The sequence below is a fragment of the Chinchilla lanigera genome, unplaced genomic scaffold (genome assembly GCF_000276665.1).
Source record: "Chinchilla lanigera isolate Chin_1 unplaced genomic scaffold, ChiLan1.0 scaffold00146, whole genome shotgun sequence".
NCBI classification, from domain to species: Eukaryota; Metazoa; Chordata; class Mammalia; order Rodentia; family Chinchillidae; genus Chinchilla; species Chinchilla lanigera.
In genome coordinates this window covers 1,488,449-1,508,985 of record NW_004955547.1, presented here as the reverse complement: position 1 = coordinate 1,508,985, position 20,537 = coordinate 1,488,449, and the positions used below count along the sequence as shown (strand labels likewise).

Here is a 20,537-nt window from a genome sequence, read left to right as displayed (position 1 = left end):
GCATTGGGACCCCACAACCACTTAGTGTCCTCTCCCCAGCAGTCAGCACAGGCAGTAGGAATCTCAGTGTAGACCTCTCCAGAGCTCCATGCGCTCCTCCACCTCAGCCTGTACTGTCAGAGGAAGAATGGCTTCCAGAGGGTCTCCCCAGGTTTTGTGTAAGGTCCTCCTGATTTCCAACTTCTGAATGGCTCTCGTGACTCTGGTCAACTAGACCTCTGAGTCTTTGGGCGTAGTCTGTATTCTCATGTTCTCCAAGTCCTTGTTCAGCAGCTGCTCCTCCACTGACTCTGGACCTTTCTGGTTCTCAATAGGAGGGGCAAGAGCAACCCGTTGTGTGGCATGTATTCCCAGGGGTTTCTTCATGTTGGGATGATTCACCCACATCCCTGGGTGGGCCTCTGTGGCCAGTGTGTGGTGGGTCAATTGTGTCATTGCTTCTCTGTGCCATGATAGTTTAAGAATTATCTTAAAGGTGCTTCATGTTATCAAGCAAGGGATCATCACTGGACATGCGTAGGGATCAAGATTATGGTACCAAGTTTTTATAAAAACTAAATTTTACTGAGTGGCCCATCAACAAAGAGGTCAGAAACTTTAAAGCTTAAATTTGCCTCTCCAGTTGGTTGATAGTAGGAGATCTGTGGAAAGGGAGAGGAGAAAAGATCTTTTTGGCTGGGTAATAAGGAGGGGCCCATGTTTACTTTCAGGGGTGTTATTTTTGCATGGATGATCTGAGCCTGTGACAGCACTGACCACATGGCCTGAGTTCTGCTCACAGTCATTCTTGAAAAACCGGTTCCAAACCTAAGACTCATTAGTGAAAGGCCTGGATGTTTTTCCTGAAAGACAAGTTGTGGCATTTACAGAATGGCTTGTTTTCTAAAGGCCAGCCAACCCTTTTTATAAAGTAAGTCTCAGATGTCTTTTTTTTTGTTTGTTTGTTTTGTTTTTGTTTTTCTCCGGTACCGGGAACGGAACTCACGACCTTGCGCTTGCCAGGCAGGCGCTTTTGGCACTGAGCTAAATCCCCAGCCCCTCAGATGTCTTATCTTACGATAAGCCTGCCTAGGTTTATGTCACCTCGTGGGAGGAATGAGTCTTCTCTTCTGTCAGGTGCTTGCTTGAAGAAATTCTATTGCAATAATTTCTTTAGGAATGTTAAAGTACACAGTTCCCCCATTGGTCAAGCAAATTATAGTGTGGGAGGGCCGAAATTTCACTTCATAGGTCCCTAAAGGGTAGAAAGTCTATTCCTATAATCTTCTGTATAGTCCAGCAGAATATTTGGAAATAAAGGCACTTGGAGTCTCTTTAAGGAAGAAATCTCTGGATCTCATGAATATTGCCAATAATCATGACCCAGGTTATTATTTTCTTTTGTTTTGTATTTGTTTTGAGACAGGTCTTGCTACGTACTTCAGCCTGGCCTTAAACTTACTATGTTGCCCACGCTGGCCTCAAACTTGCCACAATCCTCCTTTCTCAGCCTCCCAAGTGCCGGGATTCCATACAGGTGTGTGCCACCTGGCCTGGCTCTTTTGTCTTTTGTATCTGACATAATCAGGAAAAAATTATTATTATAATACTCACAAGTATAATGTGGCCTTAAAAGAAGTAAAAGCTGATGAGAGGAATAAGTGTCGTAGCCAGCCACTGATCGATCAACTTTGCAAGGTGTGGTTTACCTTTTGAAATTTCCCTCTAGACTTTACCAAGACTATGTTGCCTAGAGCAACCTATAGTATCCTGACTCTGGGGGAATCATAGGAGGTAAAATACACCCACACCATACTTTTGTCATGTAAATATGTACTTCAGCACAGGGTAGCCAGGTCTGCCTTCAGTAGCTGTGCCTGGGGAAAGCAGGAACCCATCTGTGCATTCACTTGGCAGATGAGGCCAGGTATGTACACAACTCAAAAGTAGCAACAGGTGAGTTTTACCCATGCAATGTGCCTTGTTAAATTTCTGTGCATTTAGGATTTGTTTTTGTAAATGTTTTTTCAGCCAAGTATGGTGGCACATGCCTGGAATCCCAGCACTTTGAAGGCTGAGGCAACAGGATTGCCACAAGTTCAAGGCCAGCCTGGGCTATATAGTGAGTCAAGGCTAGCCTGGACAACAGAGTGGGACCCTGTCTCAAAAAAAAATAATGTTTTAAAATGATTTTTCTTATAGAATTAGCCCAACTTAGTGCAATGACACGTGAAAAACCAGATTTACAAGTTTGAGGAGAGGTTGAAAGTGAGTCATCAGGTGACTTGTACACTGATGATGATGATGAAAATTATGACAATGACATTGACATTGACCAGTTGAGCCAAACATAATGTGACACTGAAACCAAGCAAGAGTTGACCAGTATAGATACAAGGAATGAAGACCTCCCTGATTCGGATGGTGAGGAAAACATCAGTGTGGGTACATAGTTGACTAGTTGAAAGGCAACAAAATGGTCACATATGCCTGAATGATCCAATGTTAGAACTAATTCCAAAAATATAATTAGGTTCTTAAAAGGGGTAAAATCTACTGGACAGAATGCCAGCACTGTGATTCAATGTTGGAAATTGTTTGTAACAGGTGATATGCTACAAGATGTGAAATACACAAATATTGAAATGCAATTAAAATATTCTGTATGCACTGGTAATCAAAAATGTGTTTATTATGACACCTCACTACCTGAACTGAAAGCATTCATAGGTCTTCAGTACTTAGCAGGGCTTTCTCATGGTAAGCACAGAAATGTAAAAGACTTGTGGAAAAGTGATGGGAGCAGGCTTGAGGTTTGTAGAATAACAATGACGCTGAGGAGATGTGGTTTTCTTCAAAATTGCCTGAGGTTTGATGACAAAACCGTCCTCCAAGGAAAAAAAAGAACCAATAATCTGGCTACTATCTGCTCATTGTTTGAGAGCTTTGTGTCAAACTGCAAAGCAATTTACACGCTGTCTGAATACATGACTATGGAAGAGCACATAGCATTTTGTGGTCACTGTAGCTTTAGGCAGTGTTTACCAAATAAGCCTTCAAAATACAGTATAAAAATATATGCCCTGGAAGATATGGAGATGTATTATACTTTCAGTTTGGAAATTTATCCTGGAACTCAGCCACCAGGTCCTTATTTGTGCAGTAATAAACTGAATAATGTTATAAATAGACTTGTTGCTTCTATCTCCTAGGCTCATTGGAATGTGACATTCAACAGTTGGTTTACCAGTTGCTCACCTGATGTTACATTTGCTAAGAGAGTACCAGTTGACCAGCATAGGAACCATGCGCAGGATCAGAGTGGATATTCCCAATGAAATGTTACAAGTTCAAAATAGAGAATTGTATGGTAAGGGCTGGGGATATAGCTCAGTTGTATGGTAAGGGCTGGGGATATAGCTGGGGCTGCACAAGGCCTGCCTGTCAAGCACAAGGTCCTGAGTTTGAGTCCCAGTACCAGGGGGTAGGGGGAGCTGAGAATTATATACTCAGTATAATTTTTGGATTTCAGAGAGACATAACATTGGCTTCCTATATGGCAAAGAAAAGCACAGTGGTACTGCTGATGTCAACATTGCATCATGAGGGCAATGTTAATAGAGATACCTCGACACAAATGAAGCCAGAGATAGTAACCTTTTACAACAAAACCAAAGGCAGAGTAGATGTTGATGAATTATATGGCAACTATGATGTCACTTGAAACACAAAGAATTGGCCAATGATTGTGTTTTACTCAATCCTAAACATGTCTGGCAGAAATAGTTTCATAGTTTACAAAGAAAATAACAAGTGCAAGATATCACAGAGAAATTGCCTTAGAGAATTTGCACTGGAACTGATAAGAGAACAACTACAATAGAGGAAGGACAAAATGTTTCTACCCAAGGAGCTGTGCAAAATAAAGTTGGAGCTGACGTGAACAGGCAGGTAGGTGCAATATCATAAAGACCTACAAGGATAAGAGAAAAACCAAAAAGATGTCAACTGTGCCCTAAAAAAAGATAGGAAAACAAAACACGTGTGGTATCAGTGTAAGCAATACTCTCATATGGAACACCCAATTTTCTTTTCTTTTTCTTTGTCTTTGTCTTTTTGAGACAGGGTCTCATTATGCAGTTCAGGCTAGTCTCGAACTCACTTTGTAGCCTAGACTAGCCTTGAACTTGCAACATCCTCCTGCCTCAGCCTCCCGAGTGTTGGGATTACAGACGTGCACCACCACGTCTGGCAGAACACCCAGTTTTCACGTGTGAAGACTGCCTTGAATATGACAGTTGAAGCAAGGATTATTTCTGTGGTTGACTTTTGTTTGTATTTTCACTGTAGTTCACATAAGAATTTATTTCTGCTTTTTTTTTTTTTAGGTTTTGTAAGCAAGTAAATAGTTGATGTGCATTCTAAACACATTACGTTTTTGATATATCATTTTATTTTATTGACCAGGCGCACGGAGGCTCTGCCCACTTAGCGGTTGGGCTGGGTCCTTCTGTTGGCCACTATCGTGGGGCTGCTGCTCCAGCACCTCGCAGCTAGACTGGGAGTGGTCACCGGGCTGCACCTCGCCGAAGTGTGTCACCGTCAGTATCCCAAGGTGAGCCGGGTGCTGTCCTCTTTGTGTCTCCCCCACCCCCAGGGGAATCTGTGCGTCTGCCCATGTGCGCTGCCCTACTATGTATTGAGACACTGGGGGACTTGGGGTCAGTGGTCCCGAAGCCTGGCCATAGGGAAGGAAGTCTGACTGCCCCTCTTGCTGCCACGCCATGTTTCCCCCTCTTCCCAAATCTCACTTGAGATTCACTTTTTCCCATAAGGTTTAACTCCCTCTCTTGGCAATACTGGGGATTGGATCCGTGGCCTAGCACATACTATGCAAGCGTTCTACCTCTGAACTGCATCCCCAGCTCAGGTTGGTCCCGTGATCCTCAATTACGCAAGGCCTGGCTTCCTGCCAGTGTCTAGCCTCCCCCAGTCCCAGTTCTCTGAGAGTTCTGTATTAGGATAGCGGTCAGGAAGAGGGTGTTTTTCAGTGTTTCTTTCTTTTATCTGCATGTCTTATTTCTAACCTAGGGTTCCTCTGTGGAATGGAGTTCTCATCACCATCGCAGATACTTTTGTATTTCTCTCTTTGGACAAATATGGTAAGGGTGGGAATGGAGGAGTCAACCAAAGGAGGTACTACGGTGAGATCATGGCTGCATTTTCCCTTTGGGACTGTGGAAGCTAGGAGCGTTTGTTTGCTTGTTTTCTGAGACAGGGTCTCATCATGTAGTCCAGGCTGGCCTCAGACTCATTATGTAGCCTAGACTGGCCTCGAACTCCCAGCGATCCTCTAGCTTCAGCCTTCCAAGTGCTGGGATTACAGGTTGCCACCACACCTGGCTAGAAGCATTTTTTGGCTTTCTCATCACTGTTATGGTCCTCACATTTGGATAGGAGGCAAGTGTTACAGGCTATTCATTTGCTTCCTTTAAAAAAGTTTTATTTTTTATGTTTAACCTTTTATTGTAAACAGTAATAATAATGTTAGTATGGTTTAATTGTAGTGTGTGTATCAACAAAAAGTTTATTCGGCTCTGGGCTAATTTTGAAGGAATATAATCTATAGCAGAGACTTATGTGCAGAGCCTGCCGAGATGCCTAGCTCAGAAATGACTAGATAGTCTACTGCCATCCAGTCCAGACTTCTGGACCCCAGTTGGCCGTCCTGATGATGGGACATCCTGGAAAGGGTCAGGGAGGAGGTTGCAGGTTGTTCCGGGCTGTGAACTCAGAGTGGTTCTGTTTACACAGGGTTACTCTTGTCTTTTATCTTAAAGTGGTTCTGTTTTGCTCATCCTGGTTTACACCAATTGTATCTTGAACTTTTTCTGTTTTACACCAGTGGTGAATTACAGGTGATAAACTGGGTATCTGTTGGTCTGTGCCCTGACATAGATACTCCTAGAATTAGTATCATTATTTGCAGTCATAACATCTTTCTATGTACAGTGATTAGAAACTGATTTCTGCTTACTGACCTGGCTAAAACATAGATTGTATCTAGTTTATGAGGAGATCGTGCAGGTTGGCCCAAGGCTTATAAGAGACAGGCTGAATTAGCCTGAAGTATGAATGAGAAGAGTTTTTGTTTTAATGAACAAATCTCATGCTACACACTACTGCCAAATGAGTGATCTTTAGATGAACGTAGGTGAGCAAAGCATGAAAAGTGTGGGTAATCAAGAATTGACTCTGCATGCTGAGGACTGTCTCATACTTATTAGTGTGAAGCTAATAGCAGTAAAGCCTTTAGCACTCACTTTATCTCCTTAGAATATTAATAATGTACTGTAACACATTTGTTTTGTGCATCTAAAATGCGATGTAAAATTTCTAGAGAATCTAGTCCTGGATTATCTGACCGCTGGCAATAAGCTCCTTGTGTTCTTGGCTTTCTGATGATTCCGTATTCTTCGTGTCATAGGCGGCTGTTGCACAGGAGGTTACAAGGAGTGAAGGATGCTGAGGGCCCCGCAGTGCTGAGTTCATCCCCCATCTCATGTTCCGGGGAAGGCTGCTAGTTGGTATGTAACAGTGCCAGGTACTGAAGGGCATGTTCGTGCCATCCTGCTCGTGCGCCACAGTTCCAGCAGGCTGCGGGTGTCTTGGGAGCGGTCATCGTGCCACCAAACGTGTACCTACATTCTGCCTCAGTCAAGGAGGGTAAGGCCCTTATCTCAGTGGCCCCCCAGAGAGTTCATGAGATCTTTTTTCCCTTAGTCACCAAGGGCACCAACTTAGTTTACCAATGCCGGAGCCCTCAAGGATCAAGATATTTCCAAGGCTGCTTGTTCTATGTTTTTATCACTAAATTGGCCAGGAATTACTGACTGGCAGAGAAGCTGGGGCTAACAATCTTCATAAGGCCTGAAAATGTATCATGCTTTTGTGTTTAAGCCCTAAAACCCTGAGTAGCCTTGTGGAGGTCAGGAGTAAAGGAGCCCAATCAGAAGCCTTACTTTTTTCAGTGAGTTTTATACAGGCATTTACTAGGGGATTCCTGAGACCTTTGTAATTAGGGTTATATACTCTAGGACTAAAATTTTTGTAGCTCAGTGGTTCTTCCAGCCACAATACCTGAGAGTGCTGTGGTCACTTAGTCACTGACCCTATGTGGAGAATGTGACAGCAATGCTGTCAGTGGGTATGGAGTCCGTAAATACTTAATGTGCTAGGATTTAGCTGAGTGCTAGATCACTTACATTTCCTCTGGTCACTTGTTTATCCCTTGATCTTTCAGCTGACTCCAAATTTCTGAATTGTTACAGGGGACCTCGTTGCAACTGGTGAAGAAATGACTGCTGCTATACCTTCTCTAGTCTAGCCAGATAAACTGTAACGAGAAGCAGGAAGTTCGAGAGGCCAGCAGGTACTTTTTCATTCAGTCCTGCATTGTTCTCTTTGTTTCCTTCATAGCTAATGTCTGTGTCATCGCAGCTTTCGCTGAAGCATTTTTTGAGAAACCCAGGCAGCAGGTGGTGAGTAAGCCAGGGTCACAGGGGCTAGCACAAGAGAGGGTGAAACGAAATCTGCAGTGGCACAGGAAGATTCAAGGACTTGGAGCCCAGGGCGTGGCTCTGCGGGCTCGGTCCTGCCCCTGCGTAGCTGTGTACCAGTCAGAGCTGGCAGGTGGGCGCAGACCGCGCCGTCTCCTCTGTCTCGGCTTTTGGCTGAGAAGGCAGCCGGCCCCAGACCCAAGACTGCCTCATGCCATCCTGCAGGGAACTTTACATCTGCTTGACTCTCTGTCGTCTCCTGTTTCCTGCATGCCAAGTTCTGCCTACCTGCTTGCCCGACTTGTCATTTGTCAATTGATAAGGATCAATTGGGAGAATTGGCCAACAGAAGACAGAAACTGTGATGAGGACATGTTTTGTTTTGTCGTACCAAATTCTGTGTCCTCCCAATTCCAGTTGCCTCTGTAGCCTTGGTCACCATTTATTTCACACTGGCAAGACCTCTGACTCTTGGCTCGGCTTTAACTGAGGGCTCCCAATCAGAGTAGCCTCTCATGTTTCAGGGCTTCTGAAGGACGTCACCGCCTGTCATCATAAAAGTGCCCCAGCCTTAAGTATCGTCATGCACCCTCTGACCTCGTACTGAGTTTTGAAGACCCGGGGTTACAGAAAGACTATGGAGGATCGCCACGCATAGCGCTGCTCCTGCGCTCCGCCACATCGCTGCCTGCACCCGGGGCTCTGTCCAGCCTACCCCTTTCAGAGGACTTGCATGTGCGCTGCAGGGCAGCTCTTCTCGTCTGCTCCCTTTTCTCTGAAGCAAAAGCTGCTCTGAAGCTGCTCTGGGTTCTAGGTGGATGTCTGTAAAAATAGCGGCAGTCCCTATGCCGGCCTCTTTCCTGAAGGTAACTCAACCCTGGCTGTGGGCACCTGCCAGGAGTAAGCATGTTCAAGCTTGTCATTGTTGCTCCCAAGTCCGTCTTCTTAGCATATCCCTGGCTTTTTTGGGATTTACTTCAGATGTGAGCACGTCCACCCCCTTGAAATATCTCTCAAGGTCCAAATGTCAAGCAAGCATTTTGTATTACATACAAGTGATAGGGGATGAATGGAAGGCATGGATTGTGCACCAGCTATTCCAAAACTCTTGCTGACCCTCTTTGTCTTTGTGTGTCTGTCTTTCTGTGTGTCTGTGTGTCTGTCTGTCTGTCTCTCTCTCTCTCTCTACACACACACACACACACACACACACATATATATATATATATATATATATATATTTAACTGAAGATTGAATGCAGAGTCTTTGCACTAAGCTATAGAGCTATATCCCATGCCCTTTTGGGGGTTGAGGGTTAGGGTCAGGTTTGGTGCAAACTTGTGATACTCCTGCCTCAGCCTTCCAGAGTGCGGTGATCTTATGGGTGTATGGCAGCACCTGCAGTAAAGTGTTCTTCAGCAGCGTTTCTCCGTCCATTTCTCATGGTCTATTGTGGCTTTCCAAGAGTACAGTACATACTGCACATTCCCCAAATTTATTTGATCTTTTCCTGCACTCCTATTATCATTTTCCAGAATAATGTGCTAAAGAATAGAATTGGGGAAATTTGCTTTAGATTTCTGTTTGTTTAGTATTTCAGAGAGGGTAGAGCTGGAGGTCTGAAGAGTTTGGAGAAGAGAAAGGACTAGGCTGAGGAACGAGGTGCCCCGCTCTGTGAGAGCCTCTAGACTCAGATCCAGGCTGGCCTCGGGCCCAGGTCCAGTACAGCTCTTGGTGTAGGTGACACTTAGCAAAGGAAAGCAAGAAGTGCCTCAAAGAAATGCTATTCTCAGGGTCGCCTAAGCAGATCACCAACACAGCACGCCTTTCTCCCTTCCCTGCCCCAGGGTGTCGTGCTGGGCTGTTACTTTGGGCCTGCTGCACTCTACATCTGGGCCGTGGGGATCTTGGCTGCAGGACAGAGCTCCACTATGACAGGAACCTATTCCGGCCAGTTTGTCATGGAGGTAGGTGCGGCGTCAGATAGAGGGAGAGAGCACGGTTCCTTGTTACTTCTCAGTCTCATGCTCCTCAGGTCTCTGCTTGCACCTCTGCAGCCCGTCTAACCTGTGACAGAGATTTACCCTGATTCTGCGTTTCCTTCCAGGGATTCCTGAACCTCAGGTGGTCCCGATTTGCCTGAGTGATTCTGACTCGTTCTATTGCCATCATCCCCACTCTGCTCGTTGCTGTCTTCCAAGATGTAGAGCATCTGACAGGGATGAATGACTTCTTAAATGTTCTGCAGAGCTTGCAGGTGAGCAGGGAGCAAGGGAGATTCATATCCCACTCAGGCAGGCGGCTCAGTTCTGCCCTTTGGGACCCAGCCTGGTTGGTGCTGGGTACTAGGTGCTGGGGGGAAATTGAGAGGGAGAAAGAAGCGTAGATGGTCTTGGTCTGTGGCGACTGCCCATAAACCCCCGGCATCTGAACGGCTTTGAGAAGTGGCTTGGGTTTTTAAGCTGCTGAATGGTAAGTATGAGCCATCCTTATACGTGGAACCCAGACTTATAGTTCATATATCCAGCAAGCATTAAAACCACTGTTGAATACTATGCTGGCTCCTATGGATGTTGACAGTCAGATCCAGTTTGTGTTTCTCTTCTTTCTGTTCCAGGGATTAAGCTCAGTGGAGACCTACATCCCCAGCCCCTTTTATTTTTAATTTTGAGACAGGGTCTTGCTAGGTTGCCTGGGATGGTCTCAAACTGCAATCCTGCACCTCAGCCTCCCGAGTAGCTGGTATTATAACGTGTGCCATCACGCCCAGCTGATCCAGTGTTTGTAAAGACACAAAGACGCCTACGGTCATCCTTGAAGTTAGGATAACAACAGCCTCACAGGTTTCAGTATAACGACTGGACATGAGGAGACGATCGAAGGAGGTTTTTTCTTATAGAGTAGGAGAGGCCGGGTTTCTGATCCCTCTGGTGTAATCTCTGTGTGATATGCCAGCAACACCTCCAGTGGCCCTGTCTGATCTTTCTTTTCCAGTTTCCATTTGCTGCCATACCTACCTTCACATTTACAACCTTACAGCCAGTAAAGAACAACTTTTCCAGGGCAACATGAGTTCTCTAGAGGAATGCCGATGTATGGGGAAGGGCATTTTTATCCAACAGGACAGTCAGAAGTGAGTCACATGGGGGAACTGTATGCTTTGTGTGGTGATTGCAAGCTGCTGGCTCTTTGACTTAGAAAATAATGAATATGAATGAAATAAAGAAGGAGAAAGCAGATTTTCCTTCAGTTTTGAGGTCTTTAACTCTTCAGCTTCATCTACTGAAATTTGAGCCACGTTAATTCCATGTTAAATGATCTTAATGAGGCAGTCATAAGTTAATACCTTTAAAGTCTTTTGGAAGATTTGAAAGGACTTATTACATTTGCAGAGACTGCTGGAATGGCTCATTGCATTTCTGTGGCTTTTTGCTTTTCTAGGGATTGAAATATTGGGATTATTTGATAGTCTTTTCCTTTCTTTCTTTCTCTTTTTTTGTACCTAGAATTTAATCCAGGGCCTTCACACTGGGCTATATCCTTATCCTTTTTTTTTTATTTTTCGTTTTGAAACACAGTCTCCCTAAGTTGCACAGACTGACCTTGAACTTGCTATCCTCCTGCCTCAGCCTCCCAAGTATCTGGGATTATAAGCATGTCCCACCATACCTGGGGGTTTTTTCCTCCTTTTTTTTTCCTTTTTCTTGTCTAACTTTGGCACATTTAACCTAATCTGGCATATAGTAAGAATCATTTTTCAGTTCATTTGCAAGGCCTTTAGCACTTGTCCTGTTTTCCCATACCATAAAGTTTTCTTTATTGTGTATGGCCAGGACTGTGCTGATTCTTTTACAGAATCTGGAGGATTGAAGGTGGAATCTTGGTCTTTATCATGTGTTCCACCAACATGTACTTTGTGATGCTTTATGTCAGGAACTAGGGCATGTGGCGTTGCACGTGGTGGCTGTCTGGTCAGTGTGCTTTATCTGGGCTTTGTGTTGTACTTGGTGAGTCCAGTGTAGAGGGCACCGGGGCACAGAGGTGAGGCCCACTGACATTCAGAAATGAATGGAACCAAAAGAGCACACTGTGGGCTACCTCCTGCTTATTGGGGCAATTTATATGGACTTGTCAAACCAGCTCTTCATAGCTCTAACCATAGAATTACACGGTTCCTAAAGCATGACATTTTTCTATTTCTGTCCCTTGGATATTTCTAGCTAGCGAATATAGTGCTTTGAGGGACTGAAAGAAGATAGTAATGTAGAGGGTGGGTAGTGGTACTGTATAGGACAGGTTTGGATAAGGAATCTGTGGAGTGGAGTGTGCTTTAGAGCTTTCGGTAGGACACAGATGGCCTCACAGCCTGGCTTAGCTCTACCACTGGCTAGCTGTCTAAGGAAATAAGTAAATAATGATATTCTCTTGTTGGATTACTCTAGAGTCATTTAAAAATCCTAGTTATGAATCTATAGTCACAAAAGGAAGGCCAAATTATTTATACTGAGATTATCACAACATTTTTGAAGTCTGTAGTATATAGAAATCTAATAGTTTTCTTAGGGAAAGTGGGATTTTAAATCTATTCCTCTCTGTCTTCCTGATATTCTTTACCATTGTTACCTAACATTAGTGCAAAACAGGTAGAGCAACAATTCCCTCTCCTACGCAGGTTTCTGCAGAAAACACGAGGGTTGGGGATGTGGAGTAGCAGAATGTATGCAACTTTTGGTGCAGAGAACAATTAAAGACAGAGGCTGAAAGTCTGTTGTTGATCTCCAGAGTACTTACCTAGGCCCCACGCCAGTGTCTGCCTCAGGTTAGGTACCTGACTGAGAAAATTCCTTTAGTAAATATTGAAGACATTGTCCTGCATTGACATCTGCTTTCTCTTTCCCTTCCCACTAGACCTATACTGACCCAAAGGCCTAGAAAACCCGAATAAACAAATGTCCTCGACAGGAATTGTTTTAGAAATTCACTCAGAGGGCCGGGGATGTAGCTTAGCATCACAAGTGCCTGCCTAGCAAACGCAAGGTCCTGAGTTCGATTCCCAGTACCAAAATAAACACATAAATAAATAAAAACTCACTTAGAAGTCAAGGGGATCTTTCCTTCTTGCAAACTGCTCGGGAAGCTGCCAAGTTATTCTCAGTGATCCTCAAACACTAGAGATTGCTGAAGTCCTACTTTAAGAGGTGAGGGCTTGCTTGTGTAGTGGGTAACTGCTGTTTAGCTCCAAAACAACTTTGCGGAGCAACTCCGGAGACTGCACTGGTCTTATTGGTCTCTCAGACATCCTCTCTATTCCTTATGATGGGGGTGGGCTGGGGTGAAGGGGAGTGGGCAGTAGGAAACTCCCAGCTGGATCAAAGAAGCAAGCCAGAGAGCCAAAGCAAAAGGAGCAGAGAGAACTGATGATTGAAAACAGCATGGGGGGGCTGGGGATTTAGCTCAGCGGCAAAAGCGCCTGCCTGGCAAGCGCAACGTCGTGAGTTCGGTTCCCAGTACCGGAGAAAAAAACCAAAAACAAAACAAAACGAAAACAGCATAGGAACACTTTATTGAAGGCAGCAGGACGTTCTGAGGGACACGAGGTCAGGAGCATGTCTTGCGCAACCCTTGGTGGGAGGCTGGTAGAGCTGGATGTGCAAGGGAGGGGCGGGTTTGCGTCTGAGCAGCGCTGTGCAGTCACTGTGGGCGAGAGGCTCTGTGTAGAGCCCGGTAACTGACGACCGTGTTTTCTCTCCCAGGGTTGGCAGTGTCTGATTGCACTGGGCTTGTCCTTCCTGGACTGCGGGCACACGGTAAGCATCTCTAAAGTCCTGCTGACGGAAGAAGCCCCTGGTGGCTGTCCTAAGTAAACTCTGGCCCAGTCTGTCTGTGAGCCGCAGGTAGCCGTCAGAGCCAGTGCGTTTCTATGGTTTACTGTGTGAACATGGCTACAAGTATGTGCCGCTGCACATTTTATGACTATGCTGCGGGCAGACAAAGACTTTGTTTCATATACATGTGAAAGATGGATTTTTTTTTCCCTTTCCTCTAAGCCAGAGGACTGAATTAGGTAGGATCTTTGAAAAAGCTGATGTTTGCTGCTATCATTCCAACACTAAATGCTTAAATAGTTGCCCAAGACAGAATTCTCTATGCATGATTTTTAACCAGACTTTGTTTAAAAAAAAAAAAAAAAAAAAGGCAAAGGTACCAGGTGAGGTGGTACACGCCTGCAACTGCAGGTACTTGGAGAGCAGAGGAAGGAGGATTACAAGTTCAAGCCAGCCTGGGCAACTTAACAATATTCTCTCTCAAAATAAAAATAAAATATGGCTGTAGATGTAGCTTATTGCTCAGTGAAGGAACACTTGCCTAGCACGGATGATGAGAGAGAGAGAGAGAAGGAGGGAGAGAGAGTTTTGCAACCTTAGTTGTGCACTAGGAACTGTGCAACCAGAGGGGGCGCTCTCACATAATCCTGTCAGGAGTGTTTTATTTCCATTTAAAATTTCTCAGTGGAAGTTAGGGGTAAGGAAGCAAATGAAGGTAGAAAAATGGACAGATGACAAACTCACCTGTAGGAGGTGGTAACTAATCACTTTCTAAAGACTTTCCTCAGAGAAGGAAAGCTTATTAGGATTTTCTTAGGAGGCCGGGGGCTCATATGCTTGTTAGTATAGAACTCTCCTGAAGGTGTGTGCTCCTGGACACAGGTAGCTGTAGAAACTTCACCTTCCTCCTGCTCCACCTCTCAGCTTTCTCCGGCAGCACGGATGCACCTAGGCGTCCTTGAGAGACTGAAAAGGGAAAGATGACCATCTCTTTAGTTCCTAACAGCCACCTCCTGCCAGAATCATGCTTTTCTGACTTTGCTTCATCCCCAAAGACTACAAAGCAATCTCAAGGACTACGGGCCTAACCTTTGTAAAAACCCAGCCTCTGTGAAAGTAAACTGGGCCCCAAAGAGAAATAAACTGTGAGACCAGATGGTGGCGCTCTGGAGTCAGAGGAAATGGGCGTCTTCCGCGTGGAGCTGCTGCTCCGGTTTCAGCCGCTTCAGACATTTTTACAGGTGGTGCCTGAGGCTGTGTGATTTTCTCAGCCCAAATCCCATTTGCCTGGTCCACATAAATAAGCAAAAGACTTGTATCACCATCGTCTCGGTGCGAACAGTCCTGGGAATAGCGTTGAAGGACCCCTCATTTTTCAAGCTTTCTTCCAGAGCCTGGGTTTAGGGATGCGCTGTGCTCATCTGAGGCCCGAAGGGTATTCTGATATTTTACACAATGTCAAGCTCAGTGGATGGACTGTCTACGAGAAGATATTAAGAGTAAACTACTATTTGGGGCTGGGGATTTAGCTCAGCAGCGCAGCGCCTGCCTGGCAAGCACAAGGTCGAGAGTTCGATTCCCAGTACCGGACTGCCCCCCACCCCCAAAAAAAGTAAACTGTGTTTCACTAAGTAAACATTTGCGTAGCTCCCAGAGTAATGTAACACCAGATCACCATGAGAGCTTCCTAATTGTTTCTCCTCGTAGCTGCCCCCCTTTCTGTCTGATACCATCCTTCCTCAGGCTGCTTGGAAAGGAGCTCCCCAGAGGTCAGGGGCTGACGCCCCAAACCTTTGTCTGGCGGTAGCAGGTGAAGGCCAAACTGACAAGAAAGAAGAAAGCGTTCCTTGTAAAGATGTTACAGCGACGCTTACCTTCGCCCTGGCTTTGGGTGGGTCCAGTCAGTCGTATTTATGGGCTCCTATTTAGTAGCTCAGACGAAAGCCGCTAGTATTCTTTTAAAGGTGTATTTATGACTTACAGTGATGGAAGTTTTTTTCCAGTTAAACGGCATTTTATAATACTGTAGTATATATTTTAGGGTCAACAGCACTCCCGTATCTCGTTTGACGCTCGCAGAGAGAACGTGTACTTCAGCTGGTATTCTGGGTGCAACCAACAATGGGTACAAGTTAAGTCCGCCAGCGCCGGCAGGCTTGTGTGGAACATTTAGGGACATACAGCTGTACTTTTTGTACATTGGTCCTCATCCTCTTAAACGTGACATAAAATAATTGTAGTGCTGTAGCACACTGGGAATTACAGGGGTGGAAGAGATTCAGTTTGGCTCCTGTGAGGCCCTGCTAGCGGCTTCGGGGCTTTTAGTGAATATTTAACATGTAAACTTGACTTATAATTAGTTTTTCTTTTGTTTTCCTGTTTGCGTTTCTTTTTTTTTTTAACCTTGAAAATATCGATAGGGTTTCAATGACTTTAGTACACAAATCCTGAAATGTCAGTCACCATCTGGAATGGCAGAATAAGCCCACGGCGTTAGTGCTTCTCTCCTGAAGTGACAGAAAAGTAAATGGATCTTGTCCTCAGAAGGGCCGGGTTAGCTGCAGACACCAAGACACTGATTTCAATTTACTCATGTAAGTAGTTTTATTATAGGTAAAAACACAGTATTTCCACGTTCAAATTTGAGAAAAAAATTCCACCTTTCTATACTCTAAATTAAATATTTGTATATGTATAATCTTTGATGGGTCAAGTAAACTTTTGCATTCTATTTTTGTTGCCAACCAAAATTAGTGTATATTTGAAGAGAGAAACAAAAATGGCCTAGTTTAAAAATGAATGTTCTGGCACCTGTTATAAATGGAAATGTTGCCACCTTTTATCAAAAACAAAGGCCAAGGTAGACATGGTGGTACACACCTGTATCCTCAACAAGCTGGGAGGCAGGAGGATGGCAAGTTTGAGGCCAGCCTGGGAAACTTAGTGAGACTCTTTCTTAAAATAAAAAAATAACAAGGGCTGGAGATGTAGCTCACTGAAAAGGCCTTGGACTCAATCCCCACAACCACCAGGAAAAAAAAAGACGAAAAACTCAGGAGCAATGAACTACCAGCCCCTTCACCACACACATGACAGGGAAATCCAAGTCACAGACGAGGCGTCACAAAACTGTTACAGGACTTCCTTTTGTTCTCTCTTACAGCATTTCCTGCCTGTCTTAAGGGAGCTGAATATGTAAATAATCCCGTAGTTCTCTATGTTGGCTTCATTTATCTCTCGGTTCTTCATTCTGGTTTAATTTCACAACTAAAATAAAATGCAAAACAATCGAAGATCCTTCCTTGAAGCACTTTACTGCCTTTTGGAGTGCCCTCTGCCCCTTGACGGGTAGGACCAGTGAATCTCAGGACGTCAGCCTCTCCTGACCCCTCAGCCATGAATGTTAGAATGGCTGTCATTGCTCTGTGGGAGTCGTGGCCTGAGCACCCGCATTCTCTCACTTCGTCCTCCTAGCGAGAGGCCCCGCCTCCACGTAGATGAGGCACCCGAGAGGCCACCAGTCACTTGTCCGGCTCACGTTGGTGGTAAACGGGCATTTGGCTTTTGAGCCTGAGTAGCTTATTGCCGGTGCCCAGGTGTTCATTCCCAAGCCAGCCTGTAGTACGTAACACACTGTTCGTGCTGCATAAGACGCTAAGCTTCACGACACCAGCAGGACCAACACATCAAAGCATTTGCTTCTATGTTCACCTAGTGTTAGAATGTGTCTTAGCTCAGAAGTTGCCAACTGTAGGTACTGTTAGGCCTGTGCTGGATTTTTAAAGTTTGGACGCTGTTGACAGGAGACCCCTCTATGGCAGTGATGGTGAATCTTTTAGAACTTTCAAACTTTCAAACAGCCTCCTGTGGCATGCATTCCATAGGTTCACTTCCATCGCTCTGTGGTCTTACCCTGGCAATAGCTAAGAGGTAACAGCGGGTTTATTCATGTGTATTACCTCTCCGCCTGAAAGTGTTTTAGCCTATTGTGTGCCAGTTAGCCCCATTTCTCAATGTCTCAGAACCACATGACAGACTTTTCCAGTGAAAGCGTCGTGATTATTATGTTACACACTGTGTGGGCACCGTGGAACGAGTAATGCAACATTTCTTCACTCCATAACGAGGAAGTGTGTATTGCTGCTTACTTGGAAAGGCTTCACTGAATTGTATGTCTAACAGTTGCTCTTAGTTACTAAAGCCTGCAATGTAAAGCCTTAAAGTAGAGAAGCAAGCTGATCTGAAGAGTTGTTTTCCCTGCCATAAAACCAGAGTCACTCAGTATTTTCCTAGCCCACTCGCTGGCAGTGGTTTGATCCTGGGCACCGCCTGGTCTGTGTTATCTTCATACGATCATCACAACACCGCTCTGTGGTTATGCAGGGCAATTTGTTATGTGTTAAAAACATTTATTGAAGACCAACAAGAGGTAGTACGTTAGTGTAGCAATTATTTCCATTTTACAAATTAATAGAAGAAGCCTCTCAAAGGATAAAGCTGGGCCTTGACGTAACTCCAGTGCCTTTTTCCCCCTCAGTACTGGGGATTGAGGCTTGGGACTTTGCCCTGAGATACGTCCCCAGCCCTTTTTGTTTTGTATTTTGAGATGAGGTCTCACTAAGCTGCTAAATTGCCCAGGCTGGGCTCAAAGTTGTGATCCTCTGCTTCAGCCTCCCAGAGTGCTGGGATGACAGCTGGGCGCCACCATAGCAGGCTCAGAGCCTTTTCTGTTACACTGAAACAGGGATACGTCTTTCCTGTCGATTTATTGTACGTCTTCTGCATCAACTTATAGGCTGCTGGTGTCTAGGTGCAATAGCGTTCCTACAGCCTTAAATAATAACAAAAGGGCTAAAATAAGTCAGTGATTGTCTCAGGCTGCTTCAAGGGAGAAGAAACGAGGAAAAAGAAATATAACTTCATGGTTTCCAACACAAATCATCCGAATTCAATTCTCTAGGAGTGGGGTGTGGAGATGTGTTCTATTTTGTTGTTTTGTTTATGTTGTTTTTTGAGACAGGGTCCGCCTATGCAATGCATGCCGCTTTTGAACTCACTAGGTAGCTCAGGTTGACCTCGAATTCACAGCCATCCTCCTGCTTCAGCCTCCTGAGGGCTAGGATTACAGGCATGTGCCACCATGCCCGGCCGGAGACAGGTTTTAAAAATAGTTGAAGTACCAGGGATGGTGACACGTGCCTGTAATCTCTGCTATTCAGGAGGCTGTGGTAGGAGGATCATAAATTCAAGGCCAACCTGAGCAACTTAGGTGAAGCCTGTCTCCAAGTAAAACATGAAAAGGCTGGGGGTGTAGCTGTGCTCGGAGAGCAGCTGTGGGTTCAGGCTTAGTGCTGCCACCCCAGGAAAAGAGCAGCGGAGGTGATTTTAATTGAATCTGACAACATTTGGGATTATAGATAATGACGATGACTCATAAAGATAACGTAGTCTGTCAGTATTACCTTTTTGTTTTTAAATGAGAGGCTTTTCTCTGCTCAGGTACCAAGGGAAAAACGGGGCCAGGATGACGGGCCCCGCACTCAGACCATGTGAAATCTGATTTTCAATACGCAGTCTTTTTTTTTTTTTTTTTTTTTTTTTTTTTTTGGTTTTTCTCCGGTACTGGGAACCGAACTCACGACCTTGCGCTTGCCAGGCAGGCGCTTTTGCCGCTGAGCTAAATCCCCAGCCCAATATGCAGTCTTAACAGGAGCACTCAGCGCGTGTTTCCTCACCTAAACTGATCTTGGGGTCAGCCTAAGGCAGCGCGCCGCGGGTAGTCAGAGGGCCAGTTTTCCTGAGGCTGTTGACACCATCTCCATCCTTAACTGTCTTAGCTCCTGTTAGATAAACATCAGGAACCATTGCTGTTTCCACAGTTATTTCTTTGCTGAAATTAACAGCAATGGGGGGGGTGGCCTGAATTCACATGGTGATTATAGCTGCTTAAATGCGCATTTCAGAAACTTTTCATGGTACCACCTCCAAAGCGGAGCGTTGTAAGTGCAGGTCAGACAGCCACCCTCCTCACAGCAGTAACACAGTCGTCCAAGGTCGGTGACCGACCTGCGATGGCCAAACACTCCTGTGGGCTTTTGTCTTCACATATATGAAGATAAACTTACGCAAACCTGAACACATCAGTCTAGGTAGAATTTTAAGATTATATAAAAGTGAGATTTTTTTTTTCAGGACCTCGCGCTTGCCAGGTAGGCACTTGTGCCACTGAGCTATATCCCCAGCCCCTAAAAGTGACAGATCTTTTGTAGTTTTTAAAAATTTAATTTTCAGGTAAATTGGACATTTGTTTTATCTGTATCACAAGTGAGAAAGGAAAGGGAATAATGCTTTATCTCACAACGCACTGGTCAATCAATTCTTTTAAAGTCATATTTTACTATGCCAGGCAAATTCTGCTTTGATTATAATAGACCAAATTATATCCTGTGTACCCACTGGCATTGCTATATCATTTATAAAGAAGACATTTCATCTATTTGGTGAACACATTTCACCCTATCAGCCTGTTCTGTAGTTACTATGGATTTCATTGTCACTTTTCTTAGTCTTTTCCTAGTTATCAAACAGACAAGCTGACAACCACCAGTCAGCTAAATATATAGTAAGATCAAGAAACTTACTATATAAATATATAGTAAGACCAAGGAACCATATTTTAACTAAGAACTGGTTTTTCTGTGCTGCTGTAACTCAGCCCATTCTGGCATTCAAACTTTAAGCAGAAAGTAAAGAAAGTAAGAACATTTAACGGTATTAAGTCCTGACATGAGGTCATGGAAGTATTAATCTTTCTAATGTTTCCACAGTTTCACCACGTCTTCCTCTTCAGCTTTCCCATCACCACTCTGAATATCATTTCTAAGTCCTAAGTCTATTTCTAGGAGCTGGCTAATATTTATCTTGTTGAATCTTCCGGGAATGTTAGCATTGTACTTTAAGGTATTTCTACCCAGTAGAGTAATGTGAGATCAGTGTTAGACCAAGGTTTCAAGGGTCAGTCCACATACCACAAACTTCCTGCCTAAATATGGGTTGTATTTTTTTTTTTTTTATTAGCTCTTCCTAACTTGGAATTTTTTCCTTGAAAATTTGTAAGGAACATTTGCACGGTGGGGACAGCTTAGTGTAGAGTACTTGTTAACATGTTTAAGG

The 20,537-nt window shown here is 44.5% G+C and overlaps 1 protein-coding gene across 1 annotated transcript in view; it reads left to right on the top strand.

The window, feature by feature from the left end:
- The window catches only part of LOC102014291 (natural resistance-associated macrophage protein 2), a 29,510-nt gene extending 15,810 nt beyond the window's left edge, over positions 1-13,700 (top strand). The window contains 14 exon segments of the mRNA XM_013508458.1: positions 4,447-4,594; positions 5,071-5,141; positions 5,366-5,443; positions 6,564-6,615; positions 6,617-6,710; positions 7,371-7,520; positions 8,353-8,421; positions 9,387-9,506; positions 9,647-9,796; positions 10,534-10,603; positions 11,394-11,465; positions 11,468-11,503; positions 11,506-11,546; positions 13,293-13,700. Of these exon segments, the coding sequence (XP_013363912.1) occupies positions 4,447-4,594; positions 5,071-5,141; positions 5,366-5,443; positions 6,564-6,615; positions 6,617-6,710; positions 7,371-7,520; positions 8,353-8,421; positions 9,387-9,506; positions 9,647-9,796; positions 10,534-10,603; positions 11,394-11,465; positions 11,468-11,503; positions 11,506-11,546; positions 13,293-13,403 (1,262 nt within the window). The 3' untranslated portion in view covers positions 13,404-13,700.
- Positions 13,701-20,537: the final 6,837 nt, after the last annotated feature.